The 23,839-nt window shown below is 39.4% G+C and overlaps 1 protein-coding gene and 1 long non-coding RNA gene across 5 annotated transcripts in view; both read left to right on the top strand.

Moving 5' to 3' along the window:
• The first annotated feature begins 193 nt into the window (after positions 1 to 193).
• Positions 194 to 10,912, top strand: LOC110828637 (meiosis-specific nuclear structural protein 1). Of its 3 annotated transcripts, none has more exons than XM_022061509.2 (10): positions 194 to 279; positions 1,814 to 1,993; positions 2,812 to 2,918; positions 3,346 to 3,469; positions 4,596 to 4,825; positions 6,004 to 6,120; positions 6,479 to 6,605; positions 7,310 to 7,513; positions 8,180 to 8,364; positions 8,578 to 10,912. In XM_022061509.2, the coding sequence occupies exons 3-10, from the start codon at positions 2,821 to 2,823 to the stop codon at positions 8,747 to 8,749; spliced, it is 1,257 nt and encodes a 418-aa protein (XP_021917201.2). In that variant the 5' UTR covers positions 194 to 279; positions 1,814 to 1,993; positions 2,812 to 2,820; the 3' UTR covers positions 8,750 to 10,912. The 3 variants fall into 3 exon arrangements, with proteins under 3 accessions (XP_021917201.2, XP_021917200.2, XP_021917202.2); XM_022061508.2 differs by lacking the exon at positions 194 to 279 and adding an exon at positions 286 to 437; XM_022061510.2 differs by lacking the exon at positions 194 to 279 and adding an exon at positions 287 to 442.
• A 982-nt stretch (positions 10,913 to 11,894) lies between these two features.
• The window catches only part of LOC147875156 (uncharacterized), a 419,177-nt gene continuing 407,232 nt past the window's right edge, over positions 11,895 to 23,839 (top strand). For both annotated transcript variants that reach the window (XR_015535338.1, XR_015535345.1), the window contains exon 1: positions 11,895 to 12,937. This is a non-coding gene — a long non-coding RNA (uncharacterized LOC147875156). The remainder of the gene's footprint in view (positions 12,938 to 23,839) is intronic.

Genomic DNA, 23,839 nt, shown 5'->3' on the forward strand with positions numbered 1-23,839 from the left:
TTCATGGAGGCAGCAAAAACCTCTGAAACTGTAGAATTTTAGGTTCTCGCGGTAGTGATTACGAGGATGGCTCTCTTCTGGGTTGTAGCGCCTTGTAGTATGGTACAATTTTACCAATGTTTCAGAAGTCGATTCTGCCTTCATCATTCATATCCTTCTTAGGATCCATGGAACGCACAAATCCATGTATCTACACAATGTTGGTATACGCTTCGGACTCCTCGTTTATAAACAAAGATTGCACATGTGTGCTTTGCATTTTTCGATAGGTTATGCAGTGTATGTGGTATCAGTTATAGTAATTCTTGAATTCTTTATGTTGTGTTTGTTATATTTGTATATTTTTGTATAGTTTGCAAATATGGTTTGAGTAAAAACTAATTGAAGCAACATACAATTTAAAAATTAATACCATTCTTTCCAAAATGTATTCAAAGGTAAGGTGCGTATGGGAATTTAGATTGGTCTTGATGACTACCATTGACGTAAAATGTTGAATTTGTACGCGGAAGAGGGTAGTTCTTCCGAATTTGGAAACTCAGCGAAGCTTTCTGTTCTTGGACAATCTGAGAATCGAGTCATTTTTATAGTGGCAAAATGTAATGATACGTCGCATAGGCACAAATTTTCGTTTTAGAAAAGCAGAAAAGTCAGGATGCATCTCCCTTTGTAACATGTACACGTGAAATTAAATACTCTAGATGGTGATAAGAAATTAAATTAGTACTTGTTCAGTGGCAGTTTATAAAAAGTGATCAGCAGTTCCTACTCTCTTTTGGGGCCCACCAGCAGTACAGAATGTTTTTCTCTGGGGGAAAGACAGACATGAATTATATACAACAGAAGACAGCCATTATAAAATTTGCTTTAATTTTCAAAACAGAGAATAAATGTGGATGTCTTTTTACTCTGCAAAACCGAGCCCATGAGTTACAGTGCAGGTGATGAGCACAGTGATATACTTCATCCTGCATCAGGAAATATGGAATAGATATCAAGATTTAAAGAAAAAAAGTTAAAGTGACCTATTGGCTTCACCTCTGATGTCAAAAAGGTTCATAATAATCTCCAGCTGCATAGAGCCATTTGCCCAATGGAGTGGTATGAACTAAAACAGAAGTTCACTTCCATGAAGCTCGCTGGATTTTTTGGACTGTTAAGTTGGTCTTACATTAAACTGAAGGACTTTGGAAGGAAGAATTTTTCTGGATTTGCAGCCACATACATTTGTGAACAAACCTTGTCTCTGATAAAGAGAAAGAAACTGATGCATTAAAGATGCTATTTTGTCTAAAAAACAGTTGAAGTTTATTAGTAAAGTTGTAAAGAGGAGGGGTGTACTTTCAGAATCAAGGTTGCAGACATATAGGAAAGAGATTTGTTTAAATTACTGATTTTCATCATTTAGCTGTGTAGTTCAGTTACAGCCATTTTGGAATTATTTTGTGGGTTCAAAATTAGACCAGTTCTGACGGGTGCTGATGATGGTGTAACGCAGAACAGATTGTCAGATGTTTTGATTTTGTCAGTTGTACACCTGAAGAAGAAGCACGTATTTTGTATTGTAAGACAGTGGACACGGTTCTAAAGCCCAACAGTCCAGATGTAAATGGACGTTTATCGTCATGTTATAATTTCCAAAAAATCTGAAAGATATCCACTAACATGGTAACTGATGTTGGTGATTGATCACAGTTTTGTATAATTTTTTGCATGTAACATAGATCAGGCAGTATGCTATCATTTTAAAAATCTGTATATGATTCTAATAATTTCGGTGTTAAATGTGTCTAGAAATCTGTTTTGTACACAGGGGTCTTCACACAAAGAATGGCTATTGCAACAGGAAGCAAAACGCCAGGCACTTGATCATAAATTGGATATTCGTGAAGCAGAAAAGGTAGAAATTGATAAACGGGCAGAGAATCGCAGACTTTTCCATCGATTTCTAAGAGAGAGACAGCAGGCACAAACTGAAGAAAGAATTATTCAGGTAAGTATATAAAACTGCAGCGAGTGGTGAAAATTAGTAGACGGTTAGTTACTCCACTTTTGATCCCAGGGTGTAACTTTGCTACTGATCTCCTTCTACTTCTTCTTCTTCTATGGCTCTCCGGTCCGTATTCGGTCCACGGCCTCCTCAATTCTCCTCTTCCATTCGGTCCTCTGTTAGGTCCGTCTGTCTGAGGCTTTGATCGAGGTCTCGAAACATCTTCCTTTTTACGGTGCGAGGTTGTTAGCCTTGCGACCAACCCCCAACCTGGAGGACCAGGGTACCTGTCTTAGTCTGACCTCTCCCCCTCGACCAATCTGGCTAGGGAGGCCCTACCAGTAGCTATGCTACCGCCAGCATAGCTCTTGGGGTCACTGAGGTACTCAAGCCCTACCACCATGACAAGGTGCAGGTACCATTAAGTGAGGCTACTGATCTCAGGAAACACATTTCTGCGGCTTCCTTTCTTTATTTTTTATCATTGTCCAGACTTCTGGTATGTACGAAGGAACATACCTTGCCCTTGTGTTACACTGTTCTGAGTATCCTTAAAGTTTTTTGTATTTTTACTTCAAGATTTATTCATTTGAATTTTATTATATTAATCTCTGTATTGTTTTTCTTGAAATGTTATATTTTGTTTTAATTATCTTCCTGTATTGATTCTGTGTCATTATGTTTCTTAACAGTTATGTTTTGTATTTCACATTGACTTGAGACTGGATGGCAACGTATCTATAGTATCCTCAGTAATTACTATCACATGTTATCCTTCCTGCTTTTATGTTGTCGATCAGACTGTTAATCTTTTATTTCAGGCTGAGAATATGCGTGAACTGCAAAAAAGACAGTCTGAGCAAGAGGCAAGGTTGGCCCAGAAGATGGATCATATTCACCTAGAAGAGTTAATGGAAGCAAAGTTAAGGTGGCTATAATATATTTATATTTAAAGTATGTAAATTGCTGACAGGAATAATGTTTGTGATGATTGAGGCTGGAATTGGTTAAAAGCGAATATTGGTTCATCACCGAATTAACCACAGCCCTCCACCGGACCCTGTCCTGGGCCAACAAAATCCAGTCTCCTTCAACTCCTATCTCCCATAGATCCCTCCTGAGATTATCCTCCCATCTACGTCTAGGTCTCCCCAGCGGTCTCTTCCCCTCAGGTTTCCCAACCAGTACCCGGTGCACACCTCTTGTCCCATCCATGCGCGCTACATGCCCCGCCCATCTCATTCTTCTCGACTTAATCACCCTGACAAAATTGGGGGAGGAGTACAGATTTTTAAAATTCACATTTAACTAAAAGATAATTTAAATTTACATTATAATGGGCATAATTCTTGCAGACAGAAGCTCCGTGAATCAAGTGTAGAGCTGAAGACTCTTGAAGCGAAACTCAGAGGAGCGTACATCTCTAAGGAGCTTGCTGCTCAAATAGCAGAGAAGAAAGCAGCCAGGTTGGAAGAGAAAGTAAGAAAACTGAAGTGAAAGTATAGTGGAATCCCCATTTAATGTTTTCTTGCATTTAATATTCAGTTTCGGTGATCCACAGATCAGTAATCTCATTTTAAAAAATTTAATCTGTATAAATGTGGATCATGGTCTTAATAATCCTGTAGATAGTTGTAAACATTTCCAAGGAGCATATATATTACTGGTGAATTGACTTCTATCCTGAAGACAGAGCATCGGTAATTCCCGACAGGGGTACATGGCATAACAACGCAGAAGACCACAGTACTCGTTTTCATGGCCATGAAAACCTGAAATCATATTCCGATAAGCCTTCAACTTAGTTTACTGTTCATATACTCGGTCGCCACACCCTCAAATAATCCTTAAATGGAATGTCGCTGTATATTCATGATTACCATAAATCAGAATTTATACAGAAGGCACTCGACATTTGAGGAAGGCGCATTGAGATATTTCCCTTCACCGTCGTGTGTGCATTTATTTCCAAATCTTGTCTGTTGGATGTTTCAAGTGCTCCTCGTGCTTGTGTTCAGATCTAAGGAGTGCTGCAGGTATTTAGTCGAGGCAATTGTGAATGAGAATCTTTAAATACTTCAGATAATGGTAAAAAGAAATTTAATTAATTTTCATAGTAGCGAGCTTTCCCCAAGTATAATATGCTTCTAATTTCTTCATAAATTAAAATATATATTAAAAGTTTACAGTCACTCACAATTATAATAATAATAAAATAGTATTAAAAGATTTAAAACATCATTTAAATACACTACTAGTTTCGGCTACATTCAGCCATCGACGGGTGTATGCTGTATAAATCTTTTAATCTTTTAATACTATTTTATTATTATTATAATTGTGAGTGACTGTAAACTTTTAATATATATTTTAATATACAAACCACAATATGACGCAATTGCAGTATCTTATTCTTCATAAATGTTAAAGTCATTTAAACAGATGTGGCGTCTATTCCTGCATAGCAGAATTTGAGGTTTTCACGGGCATTATGTAGTTTGGTATATGTCCACCAGACTACATGGTGTTACATCCCAGAAGACGGCCGTCTTGTTACTGCATAATTTCATTAATGAACTGACTGTAATTGATAATTGGTTTTCAGTTGCAGGAGAAAGCAGCTGTTGAGTCCCTGCGGTCAGCATGGGAGAGAGAGGGCGCTGCAGAAGCAGAGAAAGAGGCTGAGGAATATTGTCGCAAACTAGAGTACAGAGCAGAGCTTCAAGACCAAATGATGTATGCAGAGAGACTGAAGCAGGCGGCCTACGAGGATTTCCTGCGAGAAAAGAAAATCCTGGATGATGTTGTACGCAGAATACACGAGGAGGATCAGAGGTACGCATTATAAAGTTATCTGTGAAGGTTTCTTCTTTTTATATATATATGTTTACAGTTCACGTTTATTATACGTGGCAGATTATACGTTGCATTCAATATAATGAGAATTTATAAGATTAAAAAATCTTCTAAAAGCTATTTGTAATATCTAAAAATTATCAAAATATAGTGTTCTAATATCGAATTGAATATCATGAAATTAAAATGTTTCAGAAACTGGATTCTGCTTCTGTCGTCGGGTAAAAAGGACAGAAGAATCTTGTCTGTTTTGTTGGTTTGAGACTAGCTCAGCCGCAGGGCCCAACAAGTAGGTTTTCTGTCCTTCTCTTGCTTGATGACAGAAGCAGAATCCGGCTTCCGAAATGCTGTAATTCTATGATAGATGGACGATGGACAAAGTCCGCAAAGGAACAGTTCAACACAACATGACACATCATCATCAGAAAGAAACCTGCAAGATTCATCTGCTTTTAAGCCTGCTTTCTTTTTTTGCAAGGGAAAATGTAGGCTTAACTTTTAAACTAGTTGACTGATATTCACAAAATTAGGTATGACGTCACGTGTGTCCTGTCATTCCATAAATAGACCAGCCTGTTGTATGTATGACCTGATCTGTCGTGTAGATTGTAAAGTTTAATTCCAAAATAATAATTTTACCCGTGGCCAGATGGTTCAATGTTACATGTTTTGAGTAGGTTTCATTTTGCTAGTCAGAAGTAATATTTTAGTTTCCATAGTCTGTCATAATTGGGTAAATTTTGCTAACAATATTGTCGTTATTTAAAAACTATGGGTGTTGAAGAATATGGAGTAATCTGCCATGTCTCATTGTTTTGCCATAAAAAGATTGTAAAAAAACTGTTCGTTCAACAAAATATGTTTGAAGTTGTCTCCCATTTGAACTGTAATTCCCAAAACAGAAGAATTTTACGTTCACTCACTCCTGTTTGTCATATTTGTCGGCTGTCCGCACTCGGACGCACCTTCGGATGCAAGTGACGGTGTCATGTCGTCTTCAGAACACTTATTTAACTTGTGTTGGGCAAGTAAGTCGTAAGTACGGACTGAGTCTAGCGTTGTTAAGAATTTGAAAATGGGAAGATTCATGATTTGAGTGAATAAAATCTAATTTTTATGATCTGTCTTGCTGATGAATTTTTATGTTTTTTATGCAGAGAGGTAGAATCCAAAATGCTGAAGATGATGAAAACAAAGGAGGACATGGAAGCATTTTACAAAGAAAGAGATGCTTATAAGCAGAAAGAGAAGGAAGAAATGGAAGAGGAGAATAGGTAAAGTAAAATGAAAGTTTTGATTCGGTTCACTTTTAATATTTCGGACACTAATTAGATCAAAAAATAACGTGTCCATCGTATTCCCGTATGCTTAAAAAGTGCAGGCTTCATATTTTACTCTGTTTATAATAAGGAAGTCGCTATTAATGGTGATGAGCGGACGACTCTCGTTTTGAAGGAACACATTGCCTCCGTATTCAGGATATATTGGAGGGGCTACATTCCTCTGCTGAATACCTGGAAGACTACACAGTGTCACAAACAAGAATACCGTTATCTTATATTTTGGAAAAAGTCATACTTTATGCTGAGAATCATATGAAATCCATAAATTCAAAATGTTTAATTTTTCCAGGCGAATAGAACAATATCTGGCAAGCCAGAGTATGCAAGAGCAGAAACGCGTGGCGGAGCTGAAAGAGAGAGAAGAGCAGAAGGCAATTTTCACAGAGAAAATTTCCCGTCAAATGTATGAAACCGAAGTACGTATTCATTATCGCCAAAGTATTTTATGCAGTGCTTTAAAAAAAATTGAGAATTTTCAGCTCCAAAATATTTTTTTCAAATTTTTCTCAAATTTTTGATTTTGTGCTCTTTTTAGACAATTTCCAGAATTTTTTTGATATTTCGACAATTTTGAATAATTTGAAATTTTCCCAAAATTCTCCACATCCGAACATCACCAGATCATGTAAGGTTTGAGATTTTCACAGCGATGAGTATGAAGATTTCTGTCTTCTGGGTCGTTGCGCTCTGAAACGGTAAACATCTACTATACAACACGACGCAACAACCCAGAAGACAGAAATCTTCATACTCACCGCTGTGAAAACCTCAAATCTTACGACCTTAAAGAAATATGTGCGATAAACCCATGCATTTTCTTAGTCATTAATCATGCAACATCTTTACAAATATCAACGTACGGAATGCCCGAAAAGATGCACTGAATCGTTACGTATGTATATATGTATCTTGGTGAAGTTTAGAGTTTAATAACACAAATTTAAGAAAGAGGGTTGAGGCAGGTGATAGGAACGAGAAGTTAAGGACTAGAAATGGTAAATGTGGTAAACTAAAGTTGTTACACGTGCTCGTCATTATTACATTTCTGATATATCGTATTTCTTCATTGGCCGCCTGCTGTATGAATGGAAGTTTCCTGATTGCCCTGACAATATTACAGACCAAAAGAAGAGAGGAAGAAGAAATTATGCTGCAGTTGGCCGAAGAACAGCGAAAGGAGGAACTGGAAAGACAGCATCAGGCAGAAATAGAGGTGAAACTTCGAAAGCGCGTCGAGGCGCAACAGGCTCATCGTGACCAGATGGCTGCCAGGATGAAAAAGTTGCAGCAGGAGGCTCAAGAGGAAGCTGCGTACAGACAAGTGGTAAGCGTGTACGAGGATGTAGCAGACGGCCGTCCTGTTCCTCGACAGAATTTAATTTGGATCTGCTGAATTGGTTGTTAGGGAGTTGAGGAAATATAAGAAAGTGCATTTTCATTTTGGATTGTTATTAAAGTATGTTTTGGAAATACTATTTTGTATCTCAGTGCCGAATTGTTTGTGTGAACGATAACAAATTTATCGTCTCGCATGTTTTCATGGCTTATTGTGAAATGACGGACGACCGAGTATTTTTGACGTGGGTGATGACGCAGGAATTTCTTATTCAGGCCATTTGTTTCTTGATTGACAGATAAGCTGAAAGAAAACTCCTTATTTTTTTATATTTTTTTTTTACTTTTGATTTACTTAAAAGTTCAGAAACCAATGAAAACATCTAAATATTTTTATAATAGGCATATAACTTTCACGTTTTGGCCGCAGCGTGCGTCGAAGGTGTTTCCGTATTTGGCAAACGTAGCATCTGTTGTTTGCTGTCATACCGAAGACGCCGGGCAACCGCGTCTGCCAAAACACATTCGGCGTACGATACATTTCTACGTAATTTGGAACAGATGTTGAAGCGATTGCATTAAAATAGAATAGCGTAGATACAGCGTTTACGACTAACGATCAAAGGAAAAATGAACATGTATTTATCTTTTGCAGTTGATTGAGGAATTTGCTGAAAGTGAACGCTTGGAGCAGCTAACAGCTGAGAAACGCCGCATTAAAATTCTGGAATACCGCCGGACAGTGAACGCCATGTTAGAAGAACGTCGGCGACGCCGGGCAGAGGAATTGCAGTACTTGTTGCATGTGCATCAGCTTGACCTTGAAGAAGAAAAAGCCAGGTACCAAGATGTGCTGTTCACACGTTCTTCCTCGTCGAACGATAAGCTTAATTACAGAGATATTATTATTTGTTTAACGAAGATTTGTGGTCTTGTGCATTTGAATTTAGTGTTGTGGCACTCTGTCTGTCTGAATTGGTCCATATCCGTGCCAGCACAAAATTTGATTTTTGTAAGGGATCGACGATCAGCGATATTTGTTACTTGTTCCAGGAAACGTATGATTGAGGAGGAACGCTTACGGATGTTGAAGGAACATGCAAGCAGACTTATTGGCTATTTGCCTCGCGGCGTCCTTCGTGAAGACGATCTTCCTCATCTGGGATCTGAGTTTATGAAACATTATGCCGAGACAGTTGAAAGTTCGTCGAAATGTCTTGAATGAGGATTACGAATGCGCGTCGCTCTTAATCCGACGACATTCCGTGCGTGAACTGATAACACTCCGTCCATATATGTCAAGTGTGTGCCTTTTTTTTTAATTTAAATTTAATTTAGCGGGTTATCGCGTTATGCGCCGAGATTCGCTTCGAAACGGCTGTTGCCGAAGACGTAGCTCAGTGACTTACAGATTGTTTGTTATTGAAACCTATATCAGGAAGATGTTTTTTAAATGTTTTTTTCAGTGTTTCTTTTTAGGACAACGGTACGTCACGTGGCGAACGGAGCAGAGATGTGCATCACTGAATGCAGCGTAACGTAGGTATTACCAGCTGATCGGAGTCTTGACGGCGCGCTGTCCTGGAGGGTCTCACGTGATACGTAACATTCTATAAAATATTCCCCAAACTATAGTATTAAGCAGTCCTGAATGCATTACTATTCCCATAAATAATTTTTACGGGTTCTTTCTAAAAAGATGCGATTACCTAACGACTGCATTTGGTGTCTGCGGGTTCACATAAAAAAATTCTCAATATGTGCGGTATCTGCAGTCAACATCAGAAATTTTACACAACTGTTTGAGTTCCTTCACTGACGTTGATCACTGTCAAAATTGTTTCTCGTGGGACTTTTGAATGAGCCGGATCAGCTCTACGGATTAGACGACTAGGGTTCGATCTCTGACCGGGGGCCAGAGGATTTTTCCTCTAGCTTCTGCATTCAGACTGACTCTGGGGCCCACAAAGCCTGTACGATGGTTACCGGGATCCTTTCTCGGGGATAAAGCTCGGCCTCGGCGTGACGCCGACCGCTCACCCCCATCTAGTGCCGAGGTCGAGAATGAGTAGGAGCTACACCTCCTCTACCCCACAGCGCCTTCCCTTGTATAATCAGAAGATAATTCATGACTATTACAGGGTATTAATTATTCTGGGAAATGGACATTTATGTACAGTAGATTCCGATTAATTGGGGCAGCAGTTTATTTGGGACAAACCTTTTTATTCTTTACGTGGAACTTCGCTTAATTGGGCCAAAGCGTTCTAATCCTGATGTTCAAATTAACTAGAATCCACTGTATTAGAATTATTATTAAGAGAATAACTCGTTTTTAAATGCATATTTTTATACTTTAAATTTAATAGATTGAACTTCAAAGATTCACAACGTCCACATGATCGTAATTTTTGAGTCATAAACAATATTTCATACAGAGTTTGCAAGTATGATTATGAACCATTTTTACATAAAAATTTGCCGACAAACTGTAGTTGTGTGCCCATCACTGATTAAAATCGTCTGTCAGTGAAACTAGAAGGTATGTTTCAGGAAATGGCCGATTCAAATCATTTATTGGTAAAAGGTTCTGAGCACTCGGCATAATTGCATGCAAATACGTCGGACAATTTGGGTGGGCTGTAGACACAGAACGAGCAGCTTGCTTACCAATCTCATCAGCACGGCAAGGCTACAAAAGATTACCGATTTATTTTCATAAAGCTCACAGACGTTTTTGACTAAATTCCGCCATCTGGAAAACTGTCGTTTCTAGTCTATTTTTAGCTTTAAAATAAATATGGACGCTTGCCATCATGTTAATCCACAACCTGACAGAATCAGGCATTTGTGCAATTTTATCGTACCACATTTTTTTACAAGTGGATTTTTCATTTGTAAGTGACACCGAAATATCTCCGAAACGTCTGCAAACAGGATGTTTGGGTACTTGTGGGTTATCGGGACACATCGCTTTAAAAATAGGTTACATTAGTTGTCATTTATTGAAATAAAATATAATAACTTTTAAGTATATGTTATTTATCCACACCTAACCTAACTTATTTTTAAAGCGGTGTGTACCGATGTTGGTTTAACTACATAAACTTTATACAGAAGGGAATAGTCGCTCAGCTGTCCGTCATGGATCCCAAAGGTTTTGTGCCATGTCGCAATAGTCTGCTATCGTAGGCCTGTGCTCTTATGTAGACTTAAAGATGTGCGAACTGGCTTATGCTAAGCGATGTGAATGCAGTCCATAACCTCCAACCCGATTTCGCCAAGATCACTGTTTGTAAAGTAGCGAGAGAATTGTGTAAAAATAAAAGAATTATTAAATCTTAACTATTCATACCAACATAAAACTTATAAGACAGTTTATCCTTGATATTTTATTTTGTGATAATTTCCTCGCACATATTTCATCTTCCAGTTATTGAGACCTCTTTGCATTTGCTTTTATGTACTTTTCACAGTTTACTTTCCCCTTGTTCTTCCGTTTTCCCTTTAATTCTCTCTCAGTCTGACGTTCAGTTAAAGACGTGTATAGTTTGAAAGTGTAGTTGTCTTATAAGACAATTGATGTAATCTTTTTTAATAATTTAGCATTTTAGAAGAATACGTGTGTATTCCGGTAAGGAACACATCTTGTCTTGTTTAGATGAATTTTGTGTTTCAAAGCGTCATCATAACCATCTCTGCAAAATTAATTAGAACACAGAAACCTCACTGCATAGTCATAAATAAGTTTTTATAGTGAGCCCTCTCTACTATATTTACCTTATATTCTTATAACTTAAGTATGAGCTGTTTTTGAGAGTATTCTTAATTTACAAGCTTCCGGAAATAATTAACGTCAAGCTTAGAGAAAAGAGGTCCGCCCGATGTGTGGTAATTAGGGATGAATTAAGAATCCTACGTCATGTTTACGGTTCATAATATTCCACTCCCCCGTCGCGGTGCAGCGCGGATCGGTGTGATGAAACATTCGTGTGACATTTTGGTTTGACAACCCAATGTCTACCTAGGCACAAATGGGAGAATCATATCAAAGTGGGAAATGGGGTGAAGGGTGAGGGTTGGGTTCATCTAGCTCGAGACAAAGTCCAGTGGAACGATCTTGTCATTTCGGTTATGAACTTCCACGTTCTATGGCGGCGGGACATTTCGTGACCAGCCTGTACTGAAAAAGGAGTCTTACGTCTTTCGCAATCCGTAAAACTGCGCCTACTGTGGAAGAAAATAATAACTAAATTCTGTGTTAGTTGTTTCCCCGCTTGACGTAATGGGTGAGACAGAGACGGAGAATATTCGCGACGGTATGTCGCCTTACAGCTGCTGCTCTCTGGTGGCATTTCTGTGTAGTTCCTCCGTCTCCCTTGTTCTCGTTCTTTTCTATCGCACAGCGCACAGTTCGTCGGGTCCGACGGTCCCTTCCCTCTTTTGTACACATTTTTCCCCATACGACCTCTCTTATCCCCTCAGGCCACTGCAGTATTGTCAATCCACTCTCCTTGGATAGCATCTTAATCACCTTTCATCGCTATTGCTTTATGTGTGTTTCTATCTCGGCTTCCTAGTTATTTTTCATACACTATTTATGATCTTAACCTTACGTGTTGTTCTCGCTTCTCAACGTCTGTTCACCGGCGCCCAGCTCTGATGAAGGCGGACGGAGGAGTGAACTGATGCCGTAGGTGAGACACAGGCGGCCAATAAGCAAGCTTCAGGGGCCGGACGAATGGGCGCGAGAGAGACAGTTAGACAGTCGGACATGCAACAACATCAAGCGGGCGGTGAGTTGAGGTAACAAACACGAAACGTTTGGTTGGTAGTAGTGTGGAAGAAGGGTAAATGTTGTTCGCTTTGCCGTCATCGCTAGCCGTTCAGCTTTGCTTTGGATTGTGGTGACGCTGACGTGCAGTGTGGAATAAGAAATAAATTTCTGGTGTTGTGGCCTTCCAGTAAACACTACGACTTTTTTGTAACTCGTTCACTGGTTCAATTGTTAGAGACTGTCATATAAAGTGATGTTTTGTGTTCTCGTGCTTCGGCTGAAGGAGTTATAAAAATAAAACTGTCACTGCTAATATCAGTTACAGAAGAGGAAGTGTTTTATTATTTTTATTGTCGTTGTTGTGGGACACCTGCCTGTTTTGATACTCGCCGTTAACAAGGGAAGAAAGTCGACGGAAATTTCCAGTTTTTAACTCTTCGTGTCCGTGAAAAATTTAAAAGTAAGCATCGATAGTAATTGATTGATGTGTGGTGATACTTGATGGGTTGTTGTGGTGAAGAGGAACCAAGGGCAACATTAACATTGGCAGCGTTATCATCATGGCATCATCCACAGCTGCTGATATTCCAACAGCAAGAGGCAGAAGGAAGCAAGCCAAGCCGCAACGAAAAAACGGTAGGGATTTCTTTTTTTGGTTGAAGTTTGTCTCGAATTGTGACAGGTGTCAACAGTGTTTCGTTCGCAGAGAGGTTAAGCTCTATCTTTTTTTAATCGCGTGTTTAATTTTGTGTCGTGATGTAAAGTTTCAATATTTTTCACCATCATATTTAAAATAGGATTAATCTATTTTATTAAATGAATTACAGATTAATATTTACGCGTTTGTAAATTCAGTAGCACCTTCTTTGTTTTCGGACCTTAACGGCATGTGTATTTTGTTCTGGAGGCGGCCATATTTGTTTTAAGAGTGGGGGGGGGGGGAGGGGGTGTGTCGTAAAATCATATATAGCTACGTTTGGTCTTGTGTATTATTTTATATTAAGTCTTTAAGCGTTTGACGCCTGTGACTTTAACATATCGTACAATTTATAAGTTAAATTTATCCTGATGAAAACTCCGGTTTTATTTGTCGATTCTTGTCTACTGTGAAATTCCGTACTTCTCGGGGCCTGACGCGAACTGCTTTCTCGGCATTTCCCAGCCCACTGCCCGTCAAGGTTTTAGTTGCTTTCACGGCGAACGTTGACAACTGTGAAAGAGGTTCTTTCTACCCATTTTACCACGCACCAAGCCAATAATCCTTTGTTTACTTTTAACATAGTATAAGGTGAGTGTTCTAAACGACTCATTACGTAAGAATCCGATAGTTAAACGTCGTTTTAAGTCATTTTGAAGGTTGGCATTTCGTATTTGGTCACAGAATCTTGTTTTAAACATCATTGTTGAAAACTAACTGTTTGAACAGAAAAGATTCGTGTTTTAGCACAGAAATCGTTACGGGCTGCGTAAGTAGTAGATCAAAGTCAATGAATTTCTGTATTTGACCGAATTTAGTGCCTGCGCGAACCGCTACGCAACAGATAACAGCATGAACGTTACGTATTTTTCAAATCCGTTTTTAAAAACATTCACAACAAACACACGTAATTGATACCAGAATAGTTTGTCATTAATTTTGTCGTGGCAGTAAAATTGCGCACTTTCAAAAGCGAAACCACTTAGACTGTGGTCAAGGGGTCACAATGAAATGCAACTTTAATGCCTAAATCATGTTAGTAAAATTTGTAATGATTGTGCGTGACGTAACGAAGGAAGCAGGCCTAGATTTTTCGATCGCATTTATCACTTGTAAAGTCGCTGTTGCATGCTTATACGTTTTTGGGGGTACAGTTTGGGGGACATAATTACATCCTTTACAGGTTTTTGTGAGAGTGAAAACATTTCAGAGTCCTCTGGAAAATACGTGGACTGAAGAAGAATTATTAAATAAACAACAGGCCTACAGTGTTACATAATGCATATATTTATAACTTATACGGGCCAGGATGATAAAATTTGAGATGCTGTGATCAGGAGACAACAAATGCGTACAAAAGTTTGGCTGGGAATCATCTTGGGACAAAGCCACTCGGAGAACCGAAATTAGGTGATTGAATAACATTAGCGCCGTTAAACTTGAGGGTTCAGTCACTATATTTACGGGCAGATAGATGTCTCTGTTGTCTCGGCGTACAAATTTCAAACAGAAACTGTCATTGTCATACAAGTTTTTCTGTGAATACTGGGTTTACAATTTATAAGGCTGCGGTCGTGCTTGCATTGCGAGGTGGGCGGGAGTTGTGCGCGTTCTTCCATTGGGTGACCGGCGAATCAGTTTCAGTGCCGATAGTAACAGCGAACTACGAATATTTCTCGTCACTAATACATGCTATTACATTAATTGTTCTTACCTTAAATCACAAAAGGGGGAAACATTCATGTCTGATAAACTATTTCTTACGCCCCAGTGAATACTTCGCTGCGAGACAGACTGGGAACAGAACATCGGGGAAATGTAGCTATGTTTTACCGGTCAGGAACATTCAAGTTCTTTCATTTTCGAGCAGCGTTATGAATCTGTGACGTAAGCGCGTTTTTTATGCAGGAAACATGGCGGTGTGGTAGTTACATTCTCATGCCTGGAAGATAGCAGTTGCTTCACGTGGAATGTGAAGTGTTCTTCTCATCTCTATGACAACTTGAAGTCAAATATGGATGCCGTATTTTCTGTTACAACGTGAAATAATTGTAAATGTTTCGTTCAATGAAAGGCCTTACGTGATTAGGGGTTCGATTTACAAGACGTACGTTTGATGATCTGGTGTTAAATCGCTAACATTTAAACTTTTTATCAGAATTAATAACCGTGGCCCCATAATTTTTTTTGGATAAAAAAAGTGTGAAAAGAAAATATTTTGACCTAATAAGTGGGTTTAATGTATCGAAGAACCTGGTGGCTTACACAGGTCACCTTCATTTTGGATAATGAAAGCCATAAAATGTACTTATGACGTGGGAACCAAGGTATGCATTCAGAATTTTGGTTGGGAATCTCATGGGAAACGGCGACTGGGAGGTCTCGAGGAGCAGACGGTGGATGGCATTAAGATGTGTCGCACGGAAACGGGTTAAGTAGGAGGTGGATGAAACTGTTTGTTTCTGATGGTGGGTTTCAGCCTTCGAGTCGTTGTCGAGTCTCGAGGGGTTGAGTAAATATATATATATATATATATATATAAACAGCGTTTTGCTACCTGTTTTATTCATTACATTTCAGTATCCGATTATCGGTTCGCGTACTCGTATTCCGGGCGATAATTCTCGATCATGATATCGATTGGGCTGATCGAAGTTGGATGAATAGTAACTTAAAATAGGTTACGACTACTTTCCAATTTACCATTAGAATTCTTCCACCCTGAGTCATATAACCGGTGTGTGGACTGATACAGAATCGCTGCTGTCCGTTTAACCTAGAAACCTAGAGAACTGTCACGAACAGAGTAATTAAAAGAACGCCAAGCCAGGACTCATATGATGGTCTGTACCGAGCGTATTATCGTGTGCCGGTGTCGGTAAGAGTTTTTACCACGCAGAGTCTTAGTCCGTTCTTGTTCGTAGTTTCTCAGAATGTAATGACGTTAAACAGATATTATGTATGGTCCTAAAGCTCTTAACATTCAGCAGCTGTTAAAAGTTACATGCCCTTCAGTAAAGTCATCATAAAATGAAAGCTGGGGTTCAGAATACACGTATTTTGTACGCTGACAGTCAACAAATTAAAATTCCCTTTTGTTCTTATCGTAATTTATACATATTAGTTTATTGTACGTAAATAGTTGAGATTGATGGAACGTATTTCCAGTCTTTGCTTAGGTTTGTTTGATTCTTGCTTTAGAATACCGAATTTTAGACATTTCGACGAGATAAAGACTCAGAAATAAGATTTTTGGGTACTTGTGGGTTATCGGGACACAAAACAGGGGGGGGGGGGAGTCTAATGCATATCCAAATTGATGTTCCGCCCTTACATCGATAGTTTTCGTGCAACAAACATTTTGATAAATAAAATGTCCATTTTTATTTTATTACGCAAATTATACTTCACTTGTTTTGGGTTTCGTGTCACAGGCGGCGAAGAGGTCAAAAATCCCTTTTTCCCATGTCCTCAAAAGAGAATGACCGAAGTAAGAAATGTAATTAGTGTTTCGATCTGGAGACGAGTGTCCTTCCACATGGACCTAACCTCACTTTCTCGTATTTGCACCGCTGCTGTGCTACAGCGAACAAGCCAAGTCGTCAGACTTCCCCACGCTCACGCAACTGCATTCAACGACGAAACAAGTGTTAAATATTGTGAAGTATGACCGTGGGGTCTTCGGCCTGTAACTTTCTGCATCACTCCCACATTCTGTCTCTCTCTTTCTCTCTTTCTTTATGTTTCTTGTCGTTCATTCCTTCGGTTCTTGTCAGGCTGTCGTTTGGTTGTGTTTGTCTCTTGAGAGGTTCCTCTGCCTTTTCGCGGTCCTTCTACTTCTTAATCCGGGTGTTCAACGCCTTATAAATCTGTCTGTTTATCGTCCTCTAAACAGACGTCTTTATGTCTTCATTGTTATTAATTCTTTTAGTTAATTAGGTTATAATAAAACGCCACGGTGGTCTAGCGGTTAGAACGCTGGCCTTGTAATCCTGGGGTCTCGGGTTCGATTCCCGGCGGTGCCAGAATTTATAACTTGTGTTGGGCAAGGCCGTGGTCTAGGCAACACGGAGTTTTCCTCCGTGGCATCCCAACAATTACTCCATTCACACACAGAAGAAGGCAATGGCAAACCACTTCTGGATCATCTGCCAAGAACGTATATGAACAGGTCCCAGTCCGAGAAAAGGATGGAAGGATCCTGTTCATATGGACCTATCGTCAGACAGAACACTAAATAAAATAATTAACAATGGAAAATCACAGTGAACCGACCTCATTCAGTCAGATTTGAACCTTGAACGTTCAGGCTATGAGAAAACCTGCACTTCTGTTTCTTTCCACCTGATGGTTAATTTTGTAGTTTAACCTCGTTTTTCCTGCATGTACACAGCGAGAGTTGTGACGATGACTCTCATTGGTCAGAGATGCGTGTCACGTGCTTCAGACTCGAGTTGCGCACTTCGCGGTTCTGAATGCAACGAAACACAAAGCATCGTTAAATGTAATTTTTAGCCGCAAGAGTGATCATGGTGATTTCATAGTTGTTTGGTGGAATCTTCTGGGTTAACATTTTTAGATTTTATTTCTGTGGAATTTTAAGCGCGGGAAAAGGGAAATAAATTATTGTAACTTAACAATTGTAATCTGTTTTGTCAGCTGTCGGCTACTCCGGCATGAGATAAATGCAACAAAACTCTCTCTTTGGAGAGTCAAAGGGGCCTGTGGCAGTGGCGTTGATTGTGCAATTGGAATATTTGTCGAATTGTCGTAATTCGGATTTCTTTTCTCATTTTCTATATAGGGTGTTTCTTAAAAGACTCCACCACGTCTTTTTTACGTAAAAACAAAGAAACGTTTATTTCAAACGTGGGTGTTCGGACACTTCATTTTTGAGCTGTTGCCCGGAAAGTCACTTAACTGGATTTTTAGTTGTGGTGCCATCTTATGAAAAGTATTGCGTATTTTAAGTCAACCAATGATGTAGCGATGCTACAGCAGATGGTAGAGGTCGGGTTCGAGTTAATTTGAATAAATTTCTATACACTTTCAAAGTTGTAAAGTCCTTTTTGAATCATCCTGTATAATTTGTGTTATAGTCGGCGTAGTAGTTTTTGGCCGGTGGAATTTTAAAGGGGAAGGCTAGGAGCGAGTCTCGGACTGAACGCCCAAACAAAAGAAATGCACTGGCCGTGCCACCTCAGGTACAGAGACTAGGCCCGTCCGCCAGCTTCTCCACCGGCCAAAAACTACTACGCCGACTATACTTCAAATCTCTTCACCTCACTTTTCCGTGCGTTGTATTCGCATTTCTGGACCTGTTCGAGACCCATTCAGTAGTCAAGGAGCGAGAATGTTTTGCTTGTTTGTTATTTTCGGAGTTTATTTTTTAATAGAAAGATCATCACATCAGTATAAAATATTCACGGTGAAGATGTCATATTTTAATTTGGCTCAAGACAGGATTCTCGATTCGAAATCAACAGCGATGTAAAACTGCAGTCATTGAAATGACGTTCCGTTGTTGGTCTAATGCAGACACTAGAACGTAGTAGACTGTGTACCATCAGTTGCACGTAAACGGCAAAGTTCCGAAGATTTTCAGCTTCAGAACTTGGAAGAGGTTCTGTAGCCTGAAACCATGAACAATTGCTGCATGAATTTCCCGCTAAACAAATTGATTCATCAATCATATGAGAAATACGATGTCTGTCTGCAGAATGTTGGAAAGAATACAATATCGACTAAAGCGAACAATTTATTATTACTTTGATGACATTCTCTGAAATAAGTAGTTTCATAACGAATGAAGGAATAATTCATGTTTTCTTTCCAAGAGTCTGCCACGTAATGACGCACGGTCGCTTTTACTCGTAAATGATCATAAAACCACGAGCATTTCGTAACATTAAGACTAATTGTTCTTGTCACGTGATGAATATTTTCTTAGAAATGTTATTGCCCCATACTAGGTGACACTGAATGATGTGATATAAATTATAAGGGAATTTCAGGGTAACGCCATATTCCTCTGTGTGTACATTTTTCGTTGTCAGAATTACTGAACGGATCTAGATGATAGATTTGGTCACGTCGATACGATGTAACATCGAGTTTATACGAGGCTCAGATCGAGCGTCACCGATTTCTGGTCCGTTCACAACGAAAATTTGCCAGAATGTCTGTCTGTCCGTTCATCCGTGTTTTCATGTAATAATTCGAGAACCATTTCACGAATTTTTATGAAATTTGACGACGAATTTCAGTTTCCTTCAGAATCTCCTTAGAAGAATTGAAGATCTACACGCGTCGAGCGAAACTTGTTTATATTTTATTTTGTATCTTATATGCGTCATGTTTGTGTTTGATTAAATGTATTTATTTTGTACAGTCTATACACAAACGTTTGAAGTTTATTGGTGTTGTAAAAATTATATAATATTAAAACATTTTGTTGTGTAAAATATTATATTAGCGCTCTTAATCGTAAATACGATTTTACATTATATTTTTTAGCGCTTTTATTGTATATTATTATATAATGTAAAATCGTATTTACGATTAAGAGCGCTAATATAATATTTTACACAATAAAATGTTTTAATATTATATAATTTTTACAACACCAATAAACTTCAAACGTTTGTGTATAGACTGTACAAAATAAATATATTGTTAATATTTATCGGAGCAAAATCTGAAGGGGAGTTTTTAACGAATTGTTTATGTCACAGTTCAAAACGGCATTGAAATGATGATTTTCAATCATCGCTGACTAAAAAGGGACGTGTACCTGATATTTTTGGTCTCAAATGTTTAATGGACGCACAACACATTTCTCTAGCTCAGCTTTGCAAAACTGTAGATATGAACTAAGAAATTGTTTTGCAGGGTGGCGATTAGTGCATCTGGTAAATACGCGTAGGCTCCATCTTCAGCTGATCTGAAATGGTTAGATGGCAGAGGGGTACATCCAGTTTTCCGTGTCTGGAGCGTACCTGGTAGGAAGAGGAGGGACTCTTGTCTGACTTTACCCACTCCGCCCCCGCGTCGCCCCTCAGGAACATAAGCAAAAACAGTGAACCCAAGGCAGCAATAACTAAACAAGTATGGCCGCCAGGATGGAGCGTCTGTCCTTCGACAGACTGCCTGGACGGAGTGCTCCAGCACAGCAGTGCGCAACTCTCTCTCTCTTTCTGATTAATTGCTGTATAATGCAAAACATATTTCTGAAGGTGGCTGTCTTCTGGGAAGTCTGGTAGATATTGACGCACGTTTCAGAGGAGCTTGCTGCCTCTATCATCAGCTACACCGAAACGTCGGCCAGACAGAATACTGCTGTTTGTAGAACACGTCTTATTCATTCAGATAAGTCCTGAGCCCGGATGTTGGGGGTCATTTGACGACGCTGATTCAGTTGTTTGGTTATAAATTGTCAAATTTTAAGATTATTTAAGAATAGGAAAGAATACAGAAGAAATCGGTTTTCGTCTCTGTAGGGGCGCATCATAACGTTTTTTGGGGGGGAGGAGTGATGGACAAAAACCCCGAAAGACGTCATGATAGCCGAGTTCCTGACCGATGTCATAAACCCGAATCTCCGGTGTTACGACCTCGCTGTATTTCTTTGTCGGACAGAAGCCTTTGACTTAACGGCGGCGTCGTACAACCACGACAATCTCAGGAAAGCCCATTCCCCGAGTAAGATTTGAGCCGGGTCCTTCAAGAAGACAATTGAATGATTTACAGTAAGGACAGATTTATCGTTGTCAGACTCCAGGAAAGTTTTATTTTCCAGAAAATATTATGACTGTCCTCGAGAGAGAGGAAAGTAAATACTTGTGACTCAAGATTGGTCATTAGTACAAAGATATTCTCACAGTCCGTCTTCATAGTTGGGGGATATGTAGCACGCACGGGAGATGACAAATGGGTACAGAATTTTGGTTGGAAAGTCTCAGGGAAATGACCACTCGGAAGATCGGGCCCGTACATGGGGGGGATAATATTAAATTTTATTTTAGTAAAATGGGATTTGAGGGTCTCAGGGTAGTCACCGGTGGCTGACACTTGTGAATACGGAAGGCTGATGAACCTTTGGGTTTCGTAAAAAGGCGGGGAATTTCTGGACTAGCCGAGCTTAGCAAGAAGGACTCTACTCGATGGAGTTAATCTCGTCCCCAAAAAAAGAGTTTATATATTTCCTCATGCTAGTTACATTGTATTTGACATACTTCGACGTGAAAGTAAAATAAAGCTGTCTCACTATACGCCATGTAGGCGCTTGGGGGGGAGAGGAGGTTTTTGTTCCAAATGAATTAAAGCTTAATACATTGCGAAAAAATTACACACTTGTTTCATAGTTGTTGAGACCGGACGTTAAACATCGCAGGTACCATGATCGTGAAATAATTGCATTTGTTTTTATCCAACAAGTAATACATATTTATGTTATGTTTTGTCGCAGGAAGACTGAAGAACGTTAAAAGTTCTACCATAATTAAGTAATTTGTTAACGCTGAGTTCAAATGATTCAATGTAGGGTACCAGAGTTAACATACCCATATACCCATGAAGTAACCTACAGTTTCCCAGCGTGGGTCGCTGAGTGTCGAGTCGAGTCCTGCAGAGCTGTGAAGTTGGTGTACCTTCGTGAAAGTGGGTTTTGACTTCGGACAGCGAACTGAGGCGAAGAAGACGCCTGCTTCTGTGTGTGTGTGAGAGAGAGAGAGAGAGAGAGAGAGAGACACGCCAAACTAAGCCATGAGCTAACCTATTCTCACTCATGCATCCTTCTGAAGCGAGAGTAGTAATCTGCCGACAGTCATCTCGGCAGTGAGGAAGTCTGACGAGTAGCCAACACGAAATTAGCAAATTGTCCGTCCCCGTAATCGACAAAGACAATGACTGACCATCACACACATGACTGCACCTCGCAACTATTTTACGCGCTAATGAATATGTGAACGGTAATGTGCCCGAGCTGAACGGCACGCAGACGTATTGAGGAGTGACATCGTAGCTCCACGCTTTCTTAATCTCAGCACAAGATGCACTTGAGTGATTTGTTTGACTCCCCCGGGGAGGAAGTTAACTCTTTGCCCATTGGATGGGACGATCAGTAAATCCCAGAATCGATCTTGATATATTGAGGGAAAAAAAAATCCTTGGCGGGATTCGAAGCCAGGTCTTTCTATACCGTTGACTTGTCATTGAACTGACCGAGGTGTCCCGCCTCGTCTGCTGATTTAATAATCAGTGAATTGATTAGTTTTTGTTTAGGCAGTCAGGCCAGTTGTACGTCGTGGAGAAATGGTCAGGTGGGCTTTCAGCGCAGTTAACTGATTTACGAAATCCGTCCCACGGAGTTCTCAGTGACTGCAAATCTCCTACATCGACTTTTATTATGAGCAGATCTTGTATTTTTAACGTTAGGGTTACGCAACGCAGAATTGTAGCTGATAAGTTAGTGTTTTGGACCCACGAATTCCAGTCTTTTTTTTTTTAATTGAAAATTTGTAACAGAATATTATTACTGTTATTAAGGCTTGTTATTATTTATTGTTATGAAGAATTTATTACGGATTCTGTGTGGTCTGCGTCAGATAAGCAACGCAAAACGGTTTTCACCTGTAATTGTTAACAAACGAAGAATATTTAGTGCACAATTTATAAGAACGTTAGTGATCTCACTCTGTAGCAAACTTCATATACCCAGGTCCAATGGTTGATTTAATTACTGCTGTTAGACTGAAATTTGAAGATAATGCATGGTTTAATTTTTTTTTTCTGACGTGTTTTTCTGTCATGACAAGTTGTATATTTTTTGGTGATTTATTATCGTACATAATTTTAGCACCCGTGGCGCTAGTGTCCCTTCCACCTCTCATTTGATCGGTTCTTCGCCGTGTTCATACAAATCGTAGCAAATTGGGATGGTCTCCACAACAGCGTTTTGATCTCACCTTTCTTAAGGAAAGTAGGCCAAACAGTGCTTAATTAAGAACCACACCTTGAAAGCGTATGTAGGAGTGGAGGTTTGTCTCCACATATTCTTAATCTCGACACAGTATGAAGGTGCTTGGTCAGCTACAATTATAAGCGTTGATCCAAAATTTGAATACGTGTTTGAGTAATTTTCTAAACTGATGTTATGACATAAGGTAAGCGTGAGAGAGAACGGGAGACACTTCCCACTCATTCCAAATACTCTGCAGGGCTCTTTTTTAAAATTTAATTTCAGTATTTATCTTTTTTACGGTGCAAGTTATATTCAAACTGAAATTAAGACTCAAAAGGAATTTTCGCCAGTCGTTGAGTCCAGAGATAGTTTGTCTCTGCGTCACGTGAAGATTGTTAATTCAGAGGGTTTAGGTTTGAGTGACTGAGAAAATGCATACTAAATATTGGTTGAGAAACTTCGAGGCAGGACATCGATTGTTGTTATGACACCAAAGTTGCGGAGGAACGCAACGCCTTCATCTCCAGGGTGAGGATATAAAGTCTCACATTAAAGACAAGAAACAGCACTTGGAATTCTATAGGAAGATATTGATAAAGTGGATTATTATGGCGGGAAATAGATTTACACGTATTGATTCCAATGTAAGATGTTTAAATCGAGGATTGGTTGGTCTGGACTTGCAATACGCACGCATTAGGAAACAAGAGAGACATACAAAGTTTTGATTTGAAAACCTCTCTCTAAGAGGCCACTTCTGAGAACTGTAGTGCACAGATACGTACGAGGTGCGATCGGAAAGTTTCAAGACTGCGCGTATAAAAACCCGTACACTTATCTCAGGTATTAAATTCATCCATCACCCTCGAAGTAGTTCCCC

Source organism: Zootermopsis nevadensis, unplaced genomic scaffold, assembly GCF_977971745.1.
Source record: "Zootermopsis nevadensis isolate Lab colony 2312 unplaced genomic scaffold, Znev_1.0 Znev_ptg000001l, whole genome shotgun sequence".
Taxonomy (NCBI): Eukaryota; Metazoa; Arthropoda; class Insecta; order Blattodea; family Termopsidae; genus Zootermopsis; species Zootermopsis nevadensis.